At 54.8% G+C, this 20,021-nt stretch overlaps 1 protein-coding gene across 8 annotated transcripts in view; it reads right to left on the bottom strand.

Moving 5' to 3' along the window:
* Positions 1–20,021, bottom strand: part of NFIX (nuclear factor I X) — a 93,635-nt gene that overhangs the window by 49,394 nt on the left and 24,220 nt on the right. For 2 of the 8 annotated variants that reach the window (XM_032884160.1, XM_032884162.1), the window contains exons 1-2: positions 16,447–16,464; positions 15,607–16,138 (exon numbers count right to left, since the gene is read on the bottom strand). In XM_032884160.1, coding sequence (XP_032740051.1) covers positions 15,607–16,024 — 418 coding nt within the window. In that variant the 5' untranslated portion in view covers positions 16,025–16,138; positions 16,447–16,464. Of the gene's footprint in view, positions 1–15,606; positions 16,247–16,446; positions 16,673–17,129; positions 17,541–20,021 lie in introns of those variants that run through there. The other 6 variants (XM_032884166.1, XM_032884165.1, XM_032884167.1 and 3 more) reach the window with 5 other exon arrangements.

The raw sequence follows: 20,021 nt of genomic DNA, 5'->3' as shown, positions 1-20,021 counted from the left end.
GAGCCAGAGGCAAACCGTCCGATGTCTGATGCTCCTGCAAAAGGCTCGGGGCTGCAGCCGGCCCGCGGGTGCTGCGGGGCACCTACTAGGTTAGCAGGTGGGGAGGATCCCAATGGGGGAGGAGGTCCCGTCATGGGTGAGCTCGGCAGCCCCGCTGGCTGTCTCTGGAGAGGACGTGGGCTCCGGGGACCGCGCACCCCTTCCGTCTCGCAGGGCTGGCCAGAGAGACAAGAGCAAAGGCCTGGGAGTGGGGGCAGGGTGAATCAGGGCCAGTGGCCCACCCCCTGGTGGCCCCTGTAACAAAGGGCCAGCAGAAGGAGGGGGCCAGGAGGAGAGCTGCTCTTTCCCTATCTTCCTGACACCTCAACAGCCATAAAACAGAAAAACACATTTTCTTTTTGAGAAACGAAGTCTCTTTCACCCCATTAACCCACAGCTTCTCACTTGCCTGCCACATTCCTTCCAGCCCACCAGAAGCTTCTGCCACTCCTCATCTGTCAGAATTCTCCCCTCCTGATGCCTACTCGGCACACGGGCCGCTCTCCCCTGCCTTCACTCCCTTCCTTCATCAGCCCTTTTTCTGATTTTTACGCCATTCCGCGCCTTTGTGTCATTTCAGGGATGGGCGCAGGATGCTTCCCAGCTGAAGGTAATTCGATATTTAAAATGGGTTTTGGGGTTGTACAAGACTATACGCTGGGCAAGAGACAGATGTGAGGGCAGATAAAACACAGTCCTAGTTCCAAGATTCCAGAAGCAGAAAAACCTATACAATTAAGTGCAAGTGTCACAGGGAAACAAAACTACCTAGCCACCAGCCGAGCCCCAGGGTCGAACTTGTGTTCAAACGGGGCCTCGCCCGGCTGACTGTTCACTTCTGCCGCAGACTCTCCAGAGGAGCCTGTCTCCTAATGAGACACAGAAAGGCAGGACTCGCCGCCTTGGGATCATGCAGCCTCTCCCAGAGAGGGTGTGCCAAGGAGGCCAACACATGCCTCTGCCCACAGTCCACAAACCAGCGAGTGGGGCTCTGGCACACCAGGGGCATCCCTGCAGCCAGAGCTCTTTGTTGGAAAGGAACACAATTCAAGAGACCTTGCCAAGCCAGGCTGGCATCTGAGTAATTATATTAATGAATCTCTGAGTTAAAAAATCTAATATTAAATGGTGGCTTCGGGACCATCTTCCTCAGTTACCGACCCACGTGGCCAAACAGTCCTGGGCAGCAGCATGGCTTAAACAGACCGTGCGTGTGCATGTGTGTCTGTGTGCGTGTGTGTCTGTGTGTGTGTGTGTGTGTGTGTGTTGTTTAATTTAAAAGAAATGCTTGTATTTGAAACGGTGCCCAGAGATCTGTGTGCCGGGCCCACTTTATAAACCACAATACCATAAATAAGTGAGAGAAATCTGGCGCATCCTCAGGGCAGGGGCCTCTCATTTGGCCATACTCTCGGGCTGGCAATACCCTGAGGGTTCCTAGTCCGCAGAGCAGCGGCCTTTGTGTTCAAAGCCAGCGCTGCTCCCCACAGAGTTCCCCTTGGCGCTGCAGGCAGGGCCTTGCTTGCAGACTTCTGGGCCCTGCCTCCCCAGTCCACACTCGCTAGCTATCTCGATCCCGAGTCCAACTCAAAAGTTGAGTTCCACACATGCAAGGGGCAGACTGCACCCAGCTGATCCTCTGGTTCTGGCCAACTACCCGGTGGAGAGCAGACCAACGAGTCACCATACTGGCTGTCGTCTGTGGCCCCCCCCCCCCAGCAGAAACAATGACCCGAGTGGCCACACTATGCGTGTGGTCAGGGCCAGAGGGCGCCGAGTAGACTACAGCCACGCGGTCGACTCGACAGGCACTAAACACAGGTGAGAAGAAGGTGCTGTGCTCCGCTGATTACCTGTCCCGTGCGCATGCAAAATGTAATCTGCCACAAGGGACATCGGGGAAACCTGATTTCTGTGACCTCCGTGTGTCGGCAGAGGCTGCAGCTCCCTCATCCTGTTCCACCGGTAAAGTCTCTTCTGAGTGGCAGAGTCCTGCCCTAGTTGCTGGGCCTGGGAGTGTTCCTGCTTCTGAGGAAACAAGTCCTGGCTCTGGACCCGGTACACTTGGGGGACCCGTCGGGCCGGCAGCCACAGCCGCCTGCTCAGGTCTACACAGGAAGTGCTTGCCTGGAAGGTGAGGGAAGGAGCAAGCTTTGCCTCTTGGAAACTCCTTGATAGGCAATAAGGAATTGCTGTTTAATGATTTCTCCATTATTATTATTTTGTAATAACAGGCAAAAGATCCACACCAGCACCAGGCTGCCTAGCAAGGCCTTACACTCGACACTGCCTCAGCCGCACAAGCCTCTGAGCTTTGAGGGGGAAAGACCCTCTCAGAAGCCTCATGATTCCCTAGAAAAAGTCTCCCGGCCCTAGAGCCCTACACAGGAAATAGAGCTGCAAGAAATGCAGAGCAGAGGCCGGGGGTTGGGGGGGGTGCCCTCTCCAATGCCAGAGGCAAGGGCTCTCTTGAGGAGAGGCACAGAGGCTCTGCTTACCCTCTCCCTCACCCGCCGTGCCCCCAGGCAGGGCTTCTCGGCCTCACCACCTAGTGATGTTTGAGCCAGACGATTCCTTGTTGAGGGACTATCCTGGGCATGGGCCTCCACTCACTAGATGCCAACAGCATCCTCTTCCGGGTGTGCGAACCAAGTGTCTATAGACATTGCCAAATGTTCCCCGGAGGTCAAAGTCACCCCTGGTTGAAAACCACTGTTCTAGGGTGACCAACCATCCTGGCATGCAAAGGACAGAGGGATTTCCTGAGACAGTGGACTTTTTAGAGCTGAAACCAGAAAACTACTGGTCATATTGTGACAACTTGGTCACCCACCCTTCCTTCCTCCCAACTAACCTCCATCCTGCCACCTGCCAACAAACGGATTTCATCCTCAGGAATGTGAAGAACACCTCTTCACCACCCAACAGGAAACTACGTCTCATACACCAAAATAGAGGACATCCCACCCCATAGCTTCTTCTGGAGCCAAAATATTATCCTCGTCTCCCGTGTCTTCCCAGGCGCCAACTCCCAGTGCCATGACTTCCAAAAGTCTCTCTGAGACGTGCTCCAAATTGCTCACATATTTCTTATATTACTAAGGCCAGAATTGGCCTAAACCCTCTAGTAGGGGAAGCTGTCCCGCCCTGGGGAGGACATGACTGGAGAGCAGGGTTCTGGTTTGCCCATGTTCAGCTCCCCTTAAGCTGGTGGCCCCAGAGCCAAGAAGAGGTCACCTGGGACAGGGAAGAATGGAGAGAGACCATGGGCTCCCCCGTTCTCCCTAACAGGCAGCTGAGTCTCTCACAACCTGCTACACACGAGGAGGAACCCTGAGACCCTCTAAAGAAGAGATGAAAGAAAATGGAGTTTCTTGCCCAGGCACTGGTTGAACACCTAAGGGTAGATGGCCTGTCCTCACCCCGTGGACCCCACCCTGCTCAGCCCCAGGCACAGTAACCACCGCCCCCCCCAGCTTTCTAACCATTTGCCTCCTCCCTTTAAAGGCCTCTCTTTGCTTGGTCCCCCAGGGAGCGTTCTTATTACTATGGAAACAGTGATGTCATGTGGCCGGGTGGGGCTGCAGGTCCCTCCCACCACCTCCTAAGTAGGTACCCTGCCTGCCTACGTCACCACTCAGAAATTTATAGCCCAGCGCCGGGTATTTATAAGGTGGCTCTGGTGTGACCACAGATTCAGTGCAGGGCTGGTAGCTATTTATAGTCAGAGAATATACACTTATTACACACACACACACACACGCGCACACACCCCGTATTCTGGGCCACGTGTTATATAACTGCCATTATGCAATAACACCCATTATATAATAATTATGCGCTAATGGGGATATAATCTGCAGGCGTAATAAGGACACACTCCTCAAAGGCTGCACTCAGTCAGCCTCCTGCAGGCCGCCTCCAGGGATCTCCTGATCTCTTGCATTTACTCCGCCCACTCCAGAAGAGTCACCAGGTGTCACCCTACTCCCGGCTGTCATCTGCAGCTTCCCCTAGACCAGCTGACCCAGCCGCAAAGCTCTCTCCAGATTTCCTTCTCCCAGTCTTATCCGTGCCCCTGGCCTGGAGGGAACACTCTTCTCGCTGCCACAGTTTTAAGCCCGACACAAAGAATCATGATGTGATAAATCCTGGAAGGCTGAGGCACACTTCACCCCCCCCGTTTTTAAAAAAGATTTTATTTACTTATTTATTTATTTGAGAGAGAGCGAAAGAGTGAGAGAGAGAGAGAGAGAGAGAGAGAGCACAAGCCGGCAGGGGTGGGGAGAGCAGAGGAAGAAGCAGACTCCCCGCCGAGCAGGGAGCCTGACCCAGGACTCAGTCCCTGGACTCCAGGATCATGACCAGAGCGGAAGGCAGATGCTTAACTGACTGAGTCACCCAGGCGCCCCCACCCCCATTTTAAGAAAGGAAAAAAGCAGTAGCCACCTGCAACCCTGGAAGGAGCCCGTAGGGTCTAGAAAAGCCTCTGGGATGCCAGGCTAGTTGACGAAGCGTCTACCCCACGCAGAGGTTCACTCTGGCCCTCCAGGAAAGGGCTGGGAAGCTGGCTCCCGAGAGGAGAGGCTGGGGCCAAGCAGGGCACAGCCAAGCAGGCCACTTCTCAACAGACCCTCGTTCCCTCAGTGCCCCTGCCACACCCCCACTCCCATGGTGGCTGAGCCTTTGGCGGGGGTCTCAGCACGGGCTGGGGCTCAGGCCCTGACTTCCACCATCCGGGTTACACAGCCGATAGACATGCACCGCCCCCCCAACAGGATCTTGGCTGCTCAGACACTAACGCACATTCTGCTGGTCACCCAGCTCCCAGAAAGGACAAGCAGAAACTGTCACCTCAGGGGGAAAAGAGGTCAGGGACGTTGGCTCCCCACCTAGGGTGACGGGAGACACGGGTGGAAAGGGCAGAGTAGGAAAAGTCAAGACCGCAGTGGCACTCCGTGGACCCGATTCAATTAGCCCAAACATACCACTGGCTCTTAAAATAGATATCTCCATATTTAAGTTATTTGATCTACGAATTGATTAAAAAAAAAATTAGAAGAGCCTACACAGATCAGGGAAGTGAGTTTCCCTCTGGCGCAGGAGGGTTGTTTGGGGAGCTTGTCTGTCTCTTTCATTTCTCTATTGTTTGAATTTTTTTTTAGAAAGAGTGTGTTTTACTACCGCAATAAAAAAAAATTGAATACATCATTTAAAAAGAGTAGCGCGGAGGCTCAGGTGACACTTCTGGTCTCTGCGTCCCACGTTGCAGAAACCAATGCCTGCTGCTCCTCGGGGTCTGGGATGGCCCTGACAGTGTCACCAGCTTGTCATAAAGTCCTGGGTCCGCCGGATAGCAGACCCCCTGCTCTAGTCCCCAGATCAGCACCCCCAGGACACAGATCACGACGCAAGATACTAGGAAGAACATTCCGTAGGACACTCTTAGATGGGCTCCTGATTCTTACAAGGGAGAGGAGGCCCCAGGCTGCTTGAGCCCAGGCTTCTGCTGCCCAGGAAGGGAAAATGGCACACCACATGCAGAACAGAGGGGGCTCAGAGGTTCTGTTGTCACAAGACTGAGAGGAGAGGCAAGAAGTAAATGCGGGCAAAGTTCTGAATCCCTCTATTTCTTCCATGCCAGAGGCTCTCTGCTGGGGCAATTCTCTCCCCATGGAAATGTCTGGAGCTATTTTGGTTGTCACACCTGGGGTGGGGTGCTGCAACTGACATCCAGCAGGTGGAGGCCAGAGATGTTGTTAACCGCCCCACAGGGCACAGGACCGTCTCCACGACAGAATGGTCTGGCCGGAAAGCCAGCAGTGCCGTGGTTGGGAGACTCGGCTCTACGGGAGCTGTTGTCGGTGGCTGAGAAGGTTTGTCCCGGTCTCACTAGCCACAGAAACAGGAACATCTCTAGCGTGCGCTAGCCTCTCCCTACAACCCCACCCCTCCACATGCTGGGAGAGTGTTTATGTACACAGACCTAAAGTTTTCAAACTTTAAGGAAGAGGTAAGGGGAGAGTTTACGTGAGGGAGCATCAAAGACAATGTAGAGAAGATTACTGCAAACGTCCAGCAATCATCTGGTTAATTAGGATAATTACATTCATTTTTATTTCAAACATTGATTCCAAGCAGACTCCCAGGAAAAGGGCGTGACAGAGCAAGGATCAGGGATCCCAAGATCCAGCCGAGCTGCCTGGCCCTAGGCCTGGACTTTCCGCCCACTCCCTCCCCTACCCCGCACTCCAGGGAGGGGTGCCAAGAAGCGAGCTGGCCACTGCAGGGTGAAGACATCCAGTGGACCCAACCCGACCCATATCATGCTGCCTCTCAGGTCGGAGGCAGGGGGCCAGCTGGTGGGGAGGCCAGTGTCAAGGACAGGCCAGGTGCCCGATCACTGTCTCCACCCCACGTGCTCAGCAGCTGGGGGAGCCCTTGAGCCGAGCCACAGGCTAGACTCCAGCCCCACGGTCTCAGCTCCTAGAGAGCAAGGGAGACCATGGGGACCCACACAGTTTTGTCCTGTGAGACTCCGCCAAGGCCAGCAATCCCCATGAAGTTCAAGGAGCAGTAAGGTCCACAGGTGGAAGTGCTCAGTGACCTGGATCCTGGGGCCCTTCTGCCGGCAACTCCTCGCGTGATCTGAGTGCCGTGACACCTCTGTACTTGGGTTCCCGTCTCCGTACGGGCCCAGGGATAATAATTCCTGCCCTGCCTATATCACTCAACCATTGTGAGAAGGGACTCAGCTTCTGGCGGCTGAAAAGGCTCAGCCAGCTGACAAAAATGAGCTAATTCCTCACTGTCTTTCAAGGTGTAGCTCAGACAGGTCATCTTCCAGGAAGACTCCCAGGTCCCCCGGATCTGATTCACCGATCCCCCCTGCACACGGAGACTGCTGTGTGTCACCTGAGCACAAACACATTCAGCCAGGGCCACAGATGTAAAACTAGAGTCGGTGTGAGAACCTAGGCGGTTAACACAGGACTCAGCATGGTGCCGCAGTCACAACTGGGCCTTTGAGGGGAAAAACGGAATGAAAGCAGGGAAGGGAGAGCAGGGGTGTGCCCCTTCCTCCGCTGGACAGGGAACAAGAAGTTGTTGGGAGCCTGAACGAATGTTTGCCCCTTAAGTTACTGGATGTCCCCCAGATAACAGCGAACAATGGTCCTGACCTGGGGCAGCAGCACGCCAGGCCAACATTAAGACATCAAAAGTGAAGACAAGAGCCAGAACACCCCCCTACACACACACACACACACACACACACACACACACACACACCAACAGACAGGCCACAGTGGCTGGTGGGGGGACAAGTCACTTGGGAGACAAGCCCACAAAGAGCAACCCCAGAATATTTTTTTAATCCCCAAAGGGCCAGAAAATCAGGTAGTAGATATCCATCTGACAGAGTAAAAAACACAGGCACCCAGGAGGTGAGGCCCGTCCAGCCAAACCTCCCTGCCATAGCGCAGAGCAGCCCCTCCGCCTGCTGGGACCCACTTCTAATGCCAGCAACCCCTCGGCTCAAACATGCTTAAAATGGCGACGGCGGCCTGTGGGGCCGGCGTGTGTCGTGCTGTTTTCCACGGTGCCCTTGGTGCCAAGAAAAACCTATCATCAGAAATGCCGTCAGCTATATTTATCTATCTCTCAGCCCCCCAGCCTCCTCCTCCCGTCTGCCAACCAGGCCCCGTGGAGCCCCCTCACCCAGTGGGCACGCTTCCCCGTTGCTGACGCCCGTGACCACCTGCCCAAGCCTCACGCTCCAGCGTTCCCTTCCCGAGCCGTGGCACTGAGGCCTCCACACAGACACAGTAACCGACGGGGCTGCCCCTCTCCTTACCGCATGCTGCGACGCACCCACATGAGCTGCAAGCAGGCACCCCGACAGGCACCGGTCCTGGTGTCTCTAGTCTCAAACCACTGATGAGGGCAGCCCTCTGTCTCCTTTCAGCCTCAGCTCCCTGTCCTCAAAGTCCTCCAGGAGCCGGGGGCCGTGTCCTCTGGGAGGGGCACCATGGCTGCAGCGTCTCACAAACCAGCCATCGTGGAGAGACAAGAGGTATGGGGTGGGGTCTGGAGCGGGGGGCGGCGAGTGAGAGAGCCAGCCTGGGAGGACTGGGGCTTGTCTCAGGCCAGTAGGCTACAGGACGCCAGGCTGCTGGGTAGACCTGTCACCCCTCCATTTCATTCCCTGACGGACAGCAGGGAGACCCAGCCTGTATTTGAAGACACTTCAAATCTCCAAGGAATGTGCATGCTAGAAGGATCCCCATTCCCTTCCCATCCGAGGGAGAAACGGCATAATCTGGGACACTAAAGGGAAAACGGCAAAGTCAAGGTTCAGGACTACTCAAATCCTACAGCTGTGCCAAGGCCTCTGCTAGGGACATACGGGACGTACAGGGCCAATACAGGACTGTCCCTGGGTGCCAGACATGTCAGACCTTTCCCTAACCCAAGCAGCGGGCTCTAACCTGACCCTTCCCACCCTGGGGCCTAGCACTGAACGTCTGAAGGTGAACCAGCGACCATATCCTAAACCCCCACACCTCCCCCTCTCGCTTCGTGGGGGCAGCCCCCACTTCCCTCGTCAGCCCTCTCCCCAGGAGACTGCCCATCGCCTCCAAGCCCCCAACTCAGGAAGGAGTTGCAGGGAACGGACCCCTCTGAGAATGAAGCAACCCAAATAAAAATTTTAAAACCCAGAAGCTCTTTCTCTCCAGCCCCCTCCCCCTCCACTGGCAAATGAAAACAAACAAGAAATCAAAGAGGCCTTTTGTGCGAGCACCGCGCTGACACGGCTGGGGCCTTTGAAAGGACTTCTGAATCGGACACTGAAGGATAAAATAACTGAAGCGTGGCAGCTCCTGAGACAGGGGTGGGGGGTGGGACCGATGGGGCAAAGAGAGAAAGGGGTGGGGAGGGAGCCACCCTCTCTTCCTTGGGCAGAAAAGGGGATGCTCTGCAGGACACTAGAACAGAGGGGGACCTTGGCACTGCCCTCCGCCCCTCTGGCCCACCCTTCCCCGGCGCCCCAGGTCCCTGCAACACTAGAAAGTGGCAGAGATGAGCCCTGCCTCCCATTTCACGGCCCCTGGTGAAGCCTTAGCGGGTCTTCCCTCCCCTCCAGCATGGATCACTGCACATTCACGCCTACGGGACAGCGCCTTCTAGAAGTCATCCTGAGGCCCTCACGCAAAACCTGCCAGCTGCAAGCAAGAGACTCTCGTTCTTAGAAGGGCCTCGCTCACAGTAGGTTCACCAAGTGCGGATTGCATGAATAAAGGAAATTCGACCACCCTGTGGCAGTGCCAAAAAGTAAACTGAATCCTCAGGAAGTAAGTCCTTCTGGGCATCTGAAGCCCAGCCCTCCTGCTGCAGTGCGGCCCCGTTTCCTCTGGGTGGTGGAGTACATTTGGTCACCATGTTCAGGCATCCGGGTCCCCTCCGGCTTATTCACAGCCCAAGCTCTGCCGGTTCAAGCTCAGACAAGGGTGAGTCTTTCTTTTCCCTTGAGCTACAGCTTCCAACTGAGCCAGCAGAGTGAGCACTCCACCAAGAGCTCTGTGCATCATGGCCAGTGCGGACCCCTGACCAGAGGGGCAGACAGGCTGTGGACAAAGGGGACAGGAGCAGATAGTCAAGGGAGTCCTAGAATGAGACCAAACCAAAGGACTGGGTCTGGTTATTTCTGGTCTCCTCTTTGGGGTCACATCCCCTCTTGAGGCTAGTCTGGCCCCCTATCACTCTTTCACCCCACCGAGCAAGGCATCATCGTTCCCAGTCACATTAACAGAGCACAGGGGGCTTGGGTCAGCTTCAAAGGTGTGCAACCTGGACAGTCACACATTCCCCATGCTTGGTTTTAATGCTATCACTGTTGTCACACTGCAGTCCCTAAGCATTTTGAACTAGGAGCCCCACACTTTCATTTTGCACTGGGCCCCACAGATCACGGAGCTGGAAGGCTGGGCAAATCCTGTGGCTACCATGGGATCTGAGCGTGCCCGGAGTTTGTGTGTTCTGTACCAAATGCTCCGGTTTAAGAGGGCCTCCAGGAAGTGGTAACCAAAATGGCAAGGGCTCGAGGAGCTGCGTCCAGTGCGGGCGGTGGGAGGGACTGGCAACGTTTGGCCTGGAGAAAGGACAGCTTCCTGGGGAGAAGGGTGGAAAGGAACCCTGAGAGCGGGCTTCGGCATCTAAGAGCCTGCCATGTTATAGAAAACTTGGCTCTCACCTTGCGTCGTCCCTTACCAGGAATAAGACTGGCAGGTGAAGATGACAGGGAGGCAGCCTTGGGCTCACGAAGTCCTAACAGCAGTGACGGCGGCCGCCGTGAGCCATGGCCTGCTCCGTGCCCTGTGCCCGTCTCTGCACGTGTTAGCTGCTTTCATCCCTTTCACCAGCCTCTGGGTTGGACAAACAGAAGAATTTTACAACCGAACTTGACCTTTGCACGACACCAACGTCTCCTCCAGGGTGTTCTAAAGGGGACCTTGCGTTGGGTTAAAAGATGATCCACAAATCTTGCTAATCTTAGGAATCTGGTTCCCGGGCCCTGCAGTCTCCGCTAGCCCTGGCACCAGATGGTGCTGCCTCAACGATGCAGACCAGTGGCATTTCTGGGCCTTGAAAAAGGAGGCCGTGGGTGAGGTGGCACAGGGGCCACGCTAGGGGTGAGTCCCCCGGGGAGCACGGTGGGTGCTCCTCTGGCCCCTCCCACGCATGGACCCCAGAGCCTCCAGATGGACCGAATGTCCAGCAAAGACTTAGGGGCGTTGCCGGCATCGGCTGCATCTTGGCAGGGCTAACACGGCCAAATGATGCCCTCTCCCACCAGGGAAGGACCCACATGAGCAGTCCTCCCTCGGACCAGGAAACCAGTGCTCGCGGCAAAGCCCTGAGCTCTGACGCAGACAGCAAAAACCAGGGGACTCCTACACCTGAGAAGGGCGACAACGCACTCGGAAAGGTTCACTTCGACCATTCGTTAGGTGCTAATCCACTTTCCGTGACAGGTTCGCTCCGGCCCTCCCAGGACCCGGAGGTGAGGAAGGAGGCAGAAACTCCTTTCAGAGCACTGCACCAACAGCCCAAGGGAGCGCCCCCTGCAGAGTCCAGACGGAGAAACCCTGCAGGACAAACGACCCAAGCCCTTCAACAGCAACGACCCAAAAGCTGCCAGAAAAGAAACCAAGATGGAAGAGGAGGACCACCTAGAGGTTAGGAGTCTTGAAAGACCTATCGACCCATTGCACTGTCTGCACCTGATTTTTGGTTTGTTTTTAGAGCTCTAGGCCTAACATGGGGCTTGGACTCACGACCCTGAGATCAAGAGTCGCGTGTTCTGTCGACTGAGCCCGCCAGGCGCCCCTGCGTGCCCCTGGATCCCGATCCCGATCCTGACCCGGACAAACAAACAGAATTAGGAGATGATTAGGGAAATGTGAACACTGACTAGCCTGACCATACTAAAGAAACAGTTGATTCTTTTTAGGTGTGACAGTGAAATCGCAGTTATGCTCTTCACAATTCCTTATCTTTAGAGATGTGCCCAGATATATTTACAGCTGAAAAGCTACAATGTGGGGCGCCTGGGTGGCTCAGTCCTTAAGCGTCTGCCTTCAGCTCATGTCACCATCCCAGCGTCCTGGGATCGACCCCCACATCGGGCTCCCCACTCCGAGGGAAGCCCACTTCTCTCTCTCCTGCTTCCCCTGCCTGTATTCCCACTCTCACTTTCTCTCCCTTTGCCAAATAAATAAATAAAATCTTAAAAAAAAAAAAAGGAAAGAAAGAAAAGCTACAATGCTTGGATTTTCTTCTAAACAACACAGCGTGGGTGGGCAGTGGGGGTATGGATGAGTCGAGACTGGCTGTAAGTTGGCAAACTACTGGCCCTGGTGAAGGGGGTTCCTTCTACATGTGAAATTCTCCACAGTGAAAAGGCAGAGATAAAGGAAAGGGCCACCACCCGAATATCTGGACTTCACGGGCCTGCACCACTAGCCTGTCGGAGGAATCTGACAGCGAGAAGCTGCCATTTCCATTCAGTAAAGCATTTTATCACTTTCAGATTTTTTTTTTTAATTTTTAAGCAATCTCTCCATCCAACGTGGGGCTCGAACTCACAACCTGAGATCAAAAGGCACATGCTCTACCAACAGAGCCAGCCAGGTGCCCCAGATTTTTCTATTTCCTAAGGCCGAAGCCTAGATCAGAGCAGGTCTGAAGATACCGGTCCACCCTCAGGGCCCTGTGGAGGGTTTGTAAAGAATTGAGCCCACTACCAGACTAGCCCAGCCATCCTTCCCCACACAAGCAGGGGCCTCCAGGACCCACGCTTCCGGACTATCTGCGACCACCCACCTTAGGGCCACCTCTTTGGATGGCAGAACATCACCAGGGATACACCTCTCTTCCCCATGACAGTGCTCTCTGACCCTGCTCTTCCTCAGCATCCCCTCCTAAATGGGACAGACACATGGCGAGATTCCTTCCTAGCAGGAAGGCTAGCCCTCTGGAGGCCGGAACAGACTCTGGGTGGTCTTTGGGACCCCGCACACTGGGAGTGGAGCTCCCGACATCACACAGCCATGTCCTTGATTCCTTTTCCAACCACAGCTCCTCTTAAAGCTTCATGTGGGCAAAACAAGAGCACCAAGGGCCATGGATGACGACGGCACTTGCAGGTGAAGCGGCGCTCCCTAGCTTAGTACCATGTCATACTCTCTTGCCATCAAACCCGGCACCACGGCCAGACCGGGTCCTTGGGACCAGTTTTAAGGAAAGAAAGGTACTTCCTTTAGAATCCACAGCAACTGTGAGCCCTTGCCACCCCAGACCGCCTTCCCAGGTTCCAGTGGGAGGAACAAGTGGCAGGCTGCTGAGGGCGTCGGAGTGCATGGGCATGGAGAGGGCTATGCTGTCCCATCGATGCTGTGTGGGGATTTAGCCAGAAGACATCTTCTAGCAAACTGGGGTGGCCTGGGAGGAAAGCCGTGCCTGCTCCTCGCATCTTCGAGACATCCTCGAGACCATCTACCCCGGGCCCAGTGTGGCCCGTGCTCCAATGACTCACCCCTGGTCCTGCAGCGAGGCACGTTTGAATTAAAGCAATTCCAGCAAGAAATCCTACCTTCGTTGAAATTATCTGGAGTCCAGAGAGCCGGAGTAGGGATGAATTATTTTAAAATGTCCTCAGTTCTCCACTCAGCTTTTGTCAAGGAACTGGACCTCAGCCGGGACAGAAATGGCTTCGGCCGCATTCGATGGGGCATGAATTCTCTCATATTCCTGGGCAAATGATCTCATTATGGCTGGGGGGCGGGCAGGGATGCCTCCCTTCTCCCGACACCTGCCTGGTTAGTCCAGGAGCCAGCAGGCTGGCCACAAACCGTCTCCTTCATCACACACACTTCATCCTAACTCAGCCCATGCTGGCAGCAGTCAAGAATCTAGCCTAAAATAAAAGAGGAAAGGGAAACAGCTCGGCTACAGGGATCTAGCTAGAGAGCAGGGCAGGGGGAAGCCAGAGAAAGATGAATCCTGATTTCCATCTTAGAGGCCCCAGTGCTGAAGTCAGAAGGTACCGAATCCCCTCTAGAAGGTCTGCCTGGCAGACATAAACTCAAGGCTCCAGGCTCTCCCGAAGCTACAGCACCAACAGGCAAACACCCTCCCCACTCTGACTTGCTGTGTAGACAGAGAATGAGAGGATAACTTTTCAAATTTTTCTTTAGTTTCTTTTCCAGAAGGAAAAAGAGTGAAGAGAGGAGAGGACTGGCGGTTGCGCATTCTTCATGGGGGGTCATGAGAGTCACACAGGGCCAGGTGCAGGCCTAGAAAGATCCATGGAGGGGGCAATGGCTTCCAGCCAGGTCAAAGGTGAGGGGGTTTGTTCGCTGCTTCCAAACAACCACCAAAGCCACCTCTCATGAGAGAGAATGTGAACGAGCAGGGACAGAGGCCTCCAGCACCGCTTCTTCTTCCCCAGAGTTGCCCAGCATACAAACCCTCAGCGCTCATTCTAGTCCAGGTTACCTTCCTGACTCAGTGCTAAAAGCTCCCCAAAATTTCATGTCTGGATTAAGTCATACCCCTCCTCCCAACTTCCCAAACAGGCAAGTGAGTGACCACAGCAAAAAGTGAGTTGCTTTTCTTTTTTATGAATGAACAGGAAGGAAGACACACACACACACACACACACACTCACACACACTCACACACTCACACACTTACTTGCGGGGAAAGAACATTCACCAGAGTTGAAGTTAAGCCACATTCTGTTACATTTGCATAAAGAGAGAAAGAAGGGAAACAAGGGGGAAAAAAATACCGGAATGGTGGAAAGGAAACACACACACACACACACACACACACACACACAGAGAAAAAGGTTTGGTAGCCCTCTCATTACAAGTTGGTTGGGCATAATGTAAACACACTTCTGCCTTGCTTAATCACAGAGTGCCGCCCGTTTAGGTTTCAAAGGCGGCAGTAAATTGGGCGTAGCTGAGTGGAGGCTAAAAATTAACCAGCCATCTCTGTTTCAATTTGTAAGAAAACAAAAGCGGAAAGAAATTATAAAAAGGGAAAGGGTGGGGGGGGCGCGGTGAAAGGAACAGAGGAAGAGAACGGCACCATCCCGACCCAAAATGCTGGGTAAAACTGGAAAAGCAAAGAGGAGAACTGGAACTACTCGGGACACAAAAGGAAAAGGAAAATTTGCAGAGTTTTTGGACTGTTTGTTTCTCGCAGACCACCGCCGCAACGCCGCCCCGCCCGGCCCCGCCTGTGCCGGGGAGAGCCTCTGTGCTTCCCAGCAGAGGGGTGGGGGGCTGGGGGTCTCCCCACTGGAGCCAGACGGCGGAAGGGAGAGCGCAAGGAATCTCCTCCTTTTCACTTTCTGTGAAGTCCAAGGACTTTCCTACTCTTCGGCAGCCAAATCCCAGCCATACCAGCTCCCGCCTGGGCATCTGGGCCCCAGAATCTGCCCGCCTCTGCCTTCTCTCCTCTTTTCTATTCATTCTGGCTCCTAACCGGGGGTTTTACACGCCCCTCTCTCCACCGAACTGCTGCCCACCCCGCTTGCGCCAAATCCCGCTTTTCCCCAGGACTTAGGAGGAAGCCGCAGGAAAGCCAGCACCTGGCTCCCGATACTTCTTCTGACTCATTTTAAATCTCTGCAACGAGTGATTTTTTTAATGTGTGGTAATGTTCATCACCAACTCTCACCATCGTGGATAATTCTGGGGCAGCCTGGCCCCGGTCCTAAGACCTGCAGCGTCTTTTGGGTAAGATGAGTCCTCCAAAGCGGGAAACGCACGACAATCCGGTAGGTAGGGTGGCGAGGGAGTGAAGGAGGAAGAACGGGGAGGGTGGAGGGAAACAGAAGAAGGAAAAGGGGGCCGCCGCATGGGCTTCAGCCCCAGGCAGGACAGGCGCGCTAGTTAGGCCCAGGGCATGGTCCTTTGGAAAGAAGAGGCACCATACACAAAACGAATGCCCGCAAGTACACGAAAACGGGGAGTGGGGTTGAGAGTGACCTACCTGGAGTGTGGACAAAGTAAGCCAGATAAAGATCCAGTTCTTTGATTGTGACTCCAATGTGATGTGGCTGGACGCAGAGGCCGGGGTTCGAGCACTGGGGCGACTTGTAGAGCCGCTCCCCGTCAGTACTTTCCAGGGGGATCCCCTTAAACAAAATCACCATGACCAGGTCCAGCCGCCACACCTTGTCGGCCTGGCGCAGGCAGTCAATCCGCCGGATCTTGCCCTTCTGGTCGGGGTTGGAGAGCACGCAGCAGGGGGGCTTCTTGCCGGTGATGGTCAGCACAAAGTCCTCTCGGAACTCGGGCCGGATGTCTTTGCGCAGCTTGGCCAGCAGCCGGGATGCCCACTTCTGCTTGATCTCGGGCTTCTCGCCCAGCAGCTCGTCCTTCACCGCCCGCTCCTCGTCCTTCGACATCCGCTTCTCGTGCTTCTTGAAGTACTTGCGCTTCCGCGCCTGCAGGTTGAACCAGGTGTAGGAGAAGGCGCGGACGTGAGGCAGCAGCGCCTCGATGAACGGGTGGAACTCATCCTGCAGGCGGCAAGCCGGGAGCATGCGGGGCGAGGGAGGACGGGAGGAGGGGAAGACGGGGTGAGGGGGAAAGAGAAAAGGAGAGAAGAAGCGTTAGAAGGGGGGCACAAGAAAAATCGCCGCCTCCTCCTCCGCCGCCCCCCCCCTCCCACGACAATTTTCTGTCGTGATTGTTCTACGAAAGTGTGGTCTGGAGCCACCACCAGCCTGGCCAGCCGCTCGCTCCCATCTCAGCCTCGGCAGCCAGACAGAGGCACCCCGCGCCTGAGCACACACCTATTCTCTCTCTCTCCCCCTCACTCACTCACACACACGCGCGCACAGACAACGTTGCCGTCCACACACACACGCTGCTGGTATCCCCGCCAGGCTCTGTCGCGCCCATGACATCTCCATGTTCTGTCGCTGCCGCAAACTCCTGTCAGCTCGCCCCGACGCCGGATCCCGGCTGCCCCGACTCCCGCGGACGCGCAGGCGAGGCGTGCGGGGGCCGCCTCGTGTCCTGACACCGGTCGGCTTTTGGCCACCCCCAAAAAGAGAGAACATGACATCCAGGAGCCGGGCGAGGAACCGGATTTGGCTTTCCCCTCCCCGAACTGTTTGCATTCTCTTTTCTCCTGCTCCAATTGGAACATCCACCCCAGCATTTTTTTTTTAATCAGATCTAAATCCTAAATATGTGATTTCAGCTTTGTTACCGACACCGATACTAATGTTAATCACAGTAATAAGGAACAAAACACTTCTTGTTAGCACAAATAAGGTGGTTGCCTCGGCCACATTAGGGTTAAAAGCTACGTGGGGCGTCCTGCAGCCCCTTCCCCACTGACCCCTTCACCCTCTTTCCCACTCAGTCAGGTGACAGAGGGCTGGGCTCCCGCTTTTTGTTTTTGTTTTTGTTTTTTTCTTTTTGCTTGTTTGCTTGTTTGAAGTTTAAATAATAATTGATTTCTGTTTACAAAAATAAAACTGGAAAAAATTAAATAATTACCATTGATCTGAAGCACCCGGCAAAGCCCAACGCCCGATTCTGAGCTTCTGGACTCAACAGAGTTGTGAGTTGGGGGCGGGTGGGGGGAGGGGGGAGGGGGAGGAGCAGGGGAGGAAGGTAAATGTTTTAAAGGGGGTTATTATTGGTGTTCTGGGGAATAGGGGCCGGGCTTGGGTGGATTCTCAAACCCTTCCCCCTCCCCCCCCCTCCACGCTCCATTGCACAGAAGGGGGAAATTAATATTTTTTTGAAAAGGAGCAAAAAGAAAGAAAGGTCAGGGATAGCAAGCAGAGAGAGGGAGCGAGCCGGTTGCCACACACGCCAGGTAAACAAAAGCCAACAAAAAAATGTTCAATTTCGCCTCCTGTGCATCCTCTTTCAGTTTAAAAAAGGGAGAGAGAGAGAGAGAGAGAGAGAGAAGGAAAATATGCAAAATTTAAAAATCAAAACCTACCTCCCAATCACCAACCCCAACACACAGCACACCCCACCCCACCCCCACCCCACCCCACCCCCCACCCCGTGCAAAACAAAACAAAAACAAAAACCAGGAGGGGGAAAGCAGCAGCTGAAGAAAAAGGCTTTCGGCTTTGGCAGCGGCACAGGGGTGTAAACTTCGCGCTGCCTCCCTCCGCCTCTGAGCCTGATCGCAGGCAAAGGGGGAGCTCGCAGATTCCCGGGGAAGAGGACGAGTTCGGACCGGCTGCAGACCGTCGCTGGCAGACGCGTGCAAAAGAGAGAGAGGGAGTAAGGGAGGGAGGGAGGAAAGAAGAGAGAGAGGGAGAGATCGAGGGTGGACGTGGATGGGATGGTGGTGTGTGTGTGTGTGTGAGTGTGAGTGTGCGAGTGAGAGAGAGAGAGAGTGTGTGTGTGTGTGTGTGTGTGTGCTGGTTGGGTTTTGGATTTTTTTTTTTTTTTTTGCTTTTCTCTCTCAAACTCCCTCTCTCTCCCCTTTCATGCTCAATCCCCATCCATTTGCCTGTGCCAAAGCCAGTAAAAAGGGGGGGGGGAGGAAGAGAGAGAGAGAGAGAAGGATCCACCTATTTGGCAGTGAGACATCCTCGAGCAGCCAATGGCTGTGTCCAAGGGGAGGAGGGAACCGGGCGAGCCGGGAGGGTGGGGAGAGCCCCCGGCAGTTGGAGACCAAAAACAATTTGCCCAATCGACAAGTTCACGTCTAATGAACAAGCAAAGTCCAGCAGTTATGAATTTTTCATTCCAGGCTCCCACTCGGGTCCATTGGCAGCAGCCAGCCAGCAAATCTGGGGAGGGGGTGTAGAGCTGGGGAGACTAGGATTGAGGAAGACACGGATTTTTTTTTCCTCTTTTTTTTTTTTTTTTTAAGCCAGAAAAAGAAATAAATAAAGGCCTGGCTCGGGCGGGCGCCCCAGAAGGCCTTGGGGAGAGCAGCTGCGCCTTCTCTGTGTTTTGGTTTCAGTCTCTTTCTCTCAGGCCCTCACACTCTCTTTCTGGTTCTATTTCTTTTTTTATTTATGGAGCGCACAGGGGCGAGTGGAAGTTTTCCTCCCTGGCCATACACGCGAGCCTGCGGTGCTATGAATAGAAAGAGAAGAAAAAGAGCTCGGAAAGTGTCCATGCCAGCCGCACTTCCAGGGCAGGGACCTGGCGCCCAGGGTGCGGCCACCCCTTCCTCCCCGGGCCTGGCTGCCGCTGGCAGGAGCACTCCCAGACCAGACGCCCCCCCACCCACCCCCAGGCCCCCAGCGAGCTCGACCGCCTCCCTCAGCCCACACCCAGCCACGCACGCTCCATTAGCGGTGACGAGGGATGCCAACGCAATGTAGCTCGGCTCGAGAAACTGCAACAGTTTATTAAAATAGCCTCCTGTCACAGCACTCCGCTGACAAGCACTACATGCAGCCACAAACACAACAGCCAATCCCAGGGAGAAGTGACAAAGGCAGGAAGACGGACACTACTTCCGAACAGTGACTGAGTCTTGCGCGAGGCCTCCCCCCAAGCCCCAGACACTCCATTCTTGGCTTTCTCCAGCTTCACCCTCTCCACTTGATCCGTGTTTAGTGTTTCTTGGTTGGAGGAGAAGCAACACTCACCTACCCCCCCACCATTCAATTCCGAAGAAAGGGCCCAAATCCCTACGGAGGAGCAGGGTGCACCAGCCTGCAAAGAAACCCATACGAAAGGGAGAAAGTGAAGGCAGGAAACAGCAAAATGGAAAGGAAAGGGCTCTAGCAGGAAAAGCGGGACAACTTTGGGGAAACCGAGTCACGGGGAAGGGGCCTCCCTCCCAGCCAGGTGGGAGGGTGAGCCTGGGAGAGGGAAGCCTGGGGTGAGTGCCATCTCCATGGGGTTCTCTCTGCCAGGGGCTACTGAGCAGCCTGCTTCGGGCCTTGCAGAAGCTGTAAGGAGGAGACAGTTATTAAAAGAAGGGTAGAGACCTCAGACAGGCCGGGAGAGGCTGGTCCCGAGCTCAGCGCTGCCTCTACAGCTGCCCTCTCCCCAGGCGAGGCTCAGCCCTCAGCTGGCATGGGGAGGGGCAAGAAAAGTCACTGCTCACTCCTGCCCCTATCTTCCCCATCTGAAACCCTGTGCTCTGTGGCCTTTATGCTGGCAGAAAGGTTCCCGGAAGAACACCTGGGGTGTGAAGCAGCCCTGGGCTGGTGTTCAGCCCTGACAATGGGAGAGATGCCGGCCAGCACCTGGGACCCCGGTCTGGGCTCCAGGTCCTGAGTTGAGTGGTCTGAAGTGAGCTCACAGCTGACACCAAGAGAAACAGAGGTGAGCCAGCAGAAGGCAGGTGTCATTGCGGACAGGCCTCTTAGAGTAGCGTTCAATAATTAACATCATGTTAATAACCAGCTTCAGTCCAATTAGCCAAAGATGTTAACTGAGTGACATAAGATACCAAAC

The sequence above is a fragment of the Lontra canadensis genome, unplaced genomic scaffold, assembly GCF_010015895.1.
Source record: "Lontra canadensis isolate GAN:19392208 unplaced genomic scaffold, GSC_riverotter_1.0 scaffold88, whole genome shotgun sequence".
In the NCBI taxonomy this organism is placed as follows: domain Eukaryota; kingdom Metazoa; phylum Chordata; class Mammalia; order Carnivora; family Mustelidae; genus Lontra; species Lontra canadensis.
The sequence above is the reverse complement of the archived record's forward strand: the minus strand, read 5'-3'. Positions and strand labels throughout refer to the sequence as shown.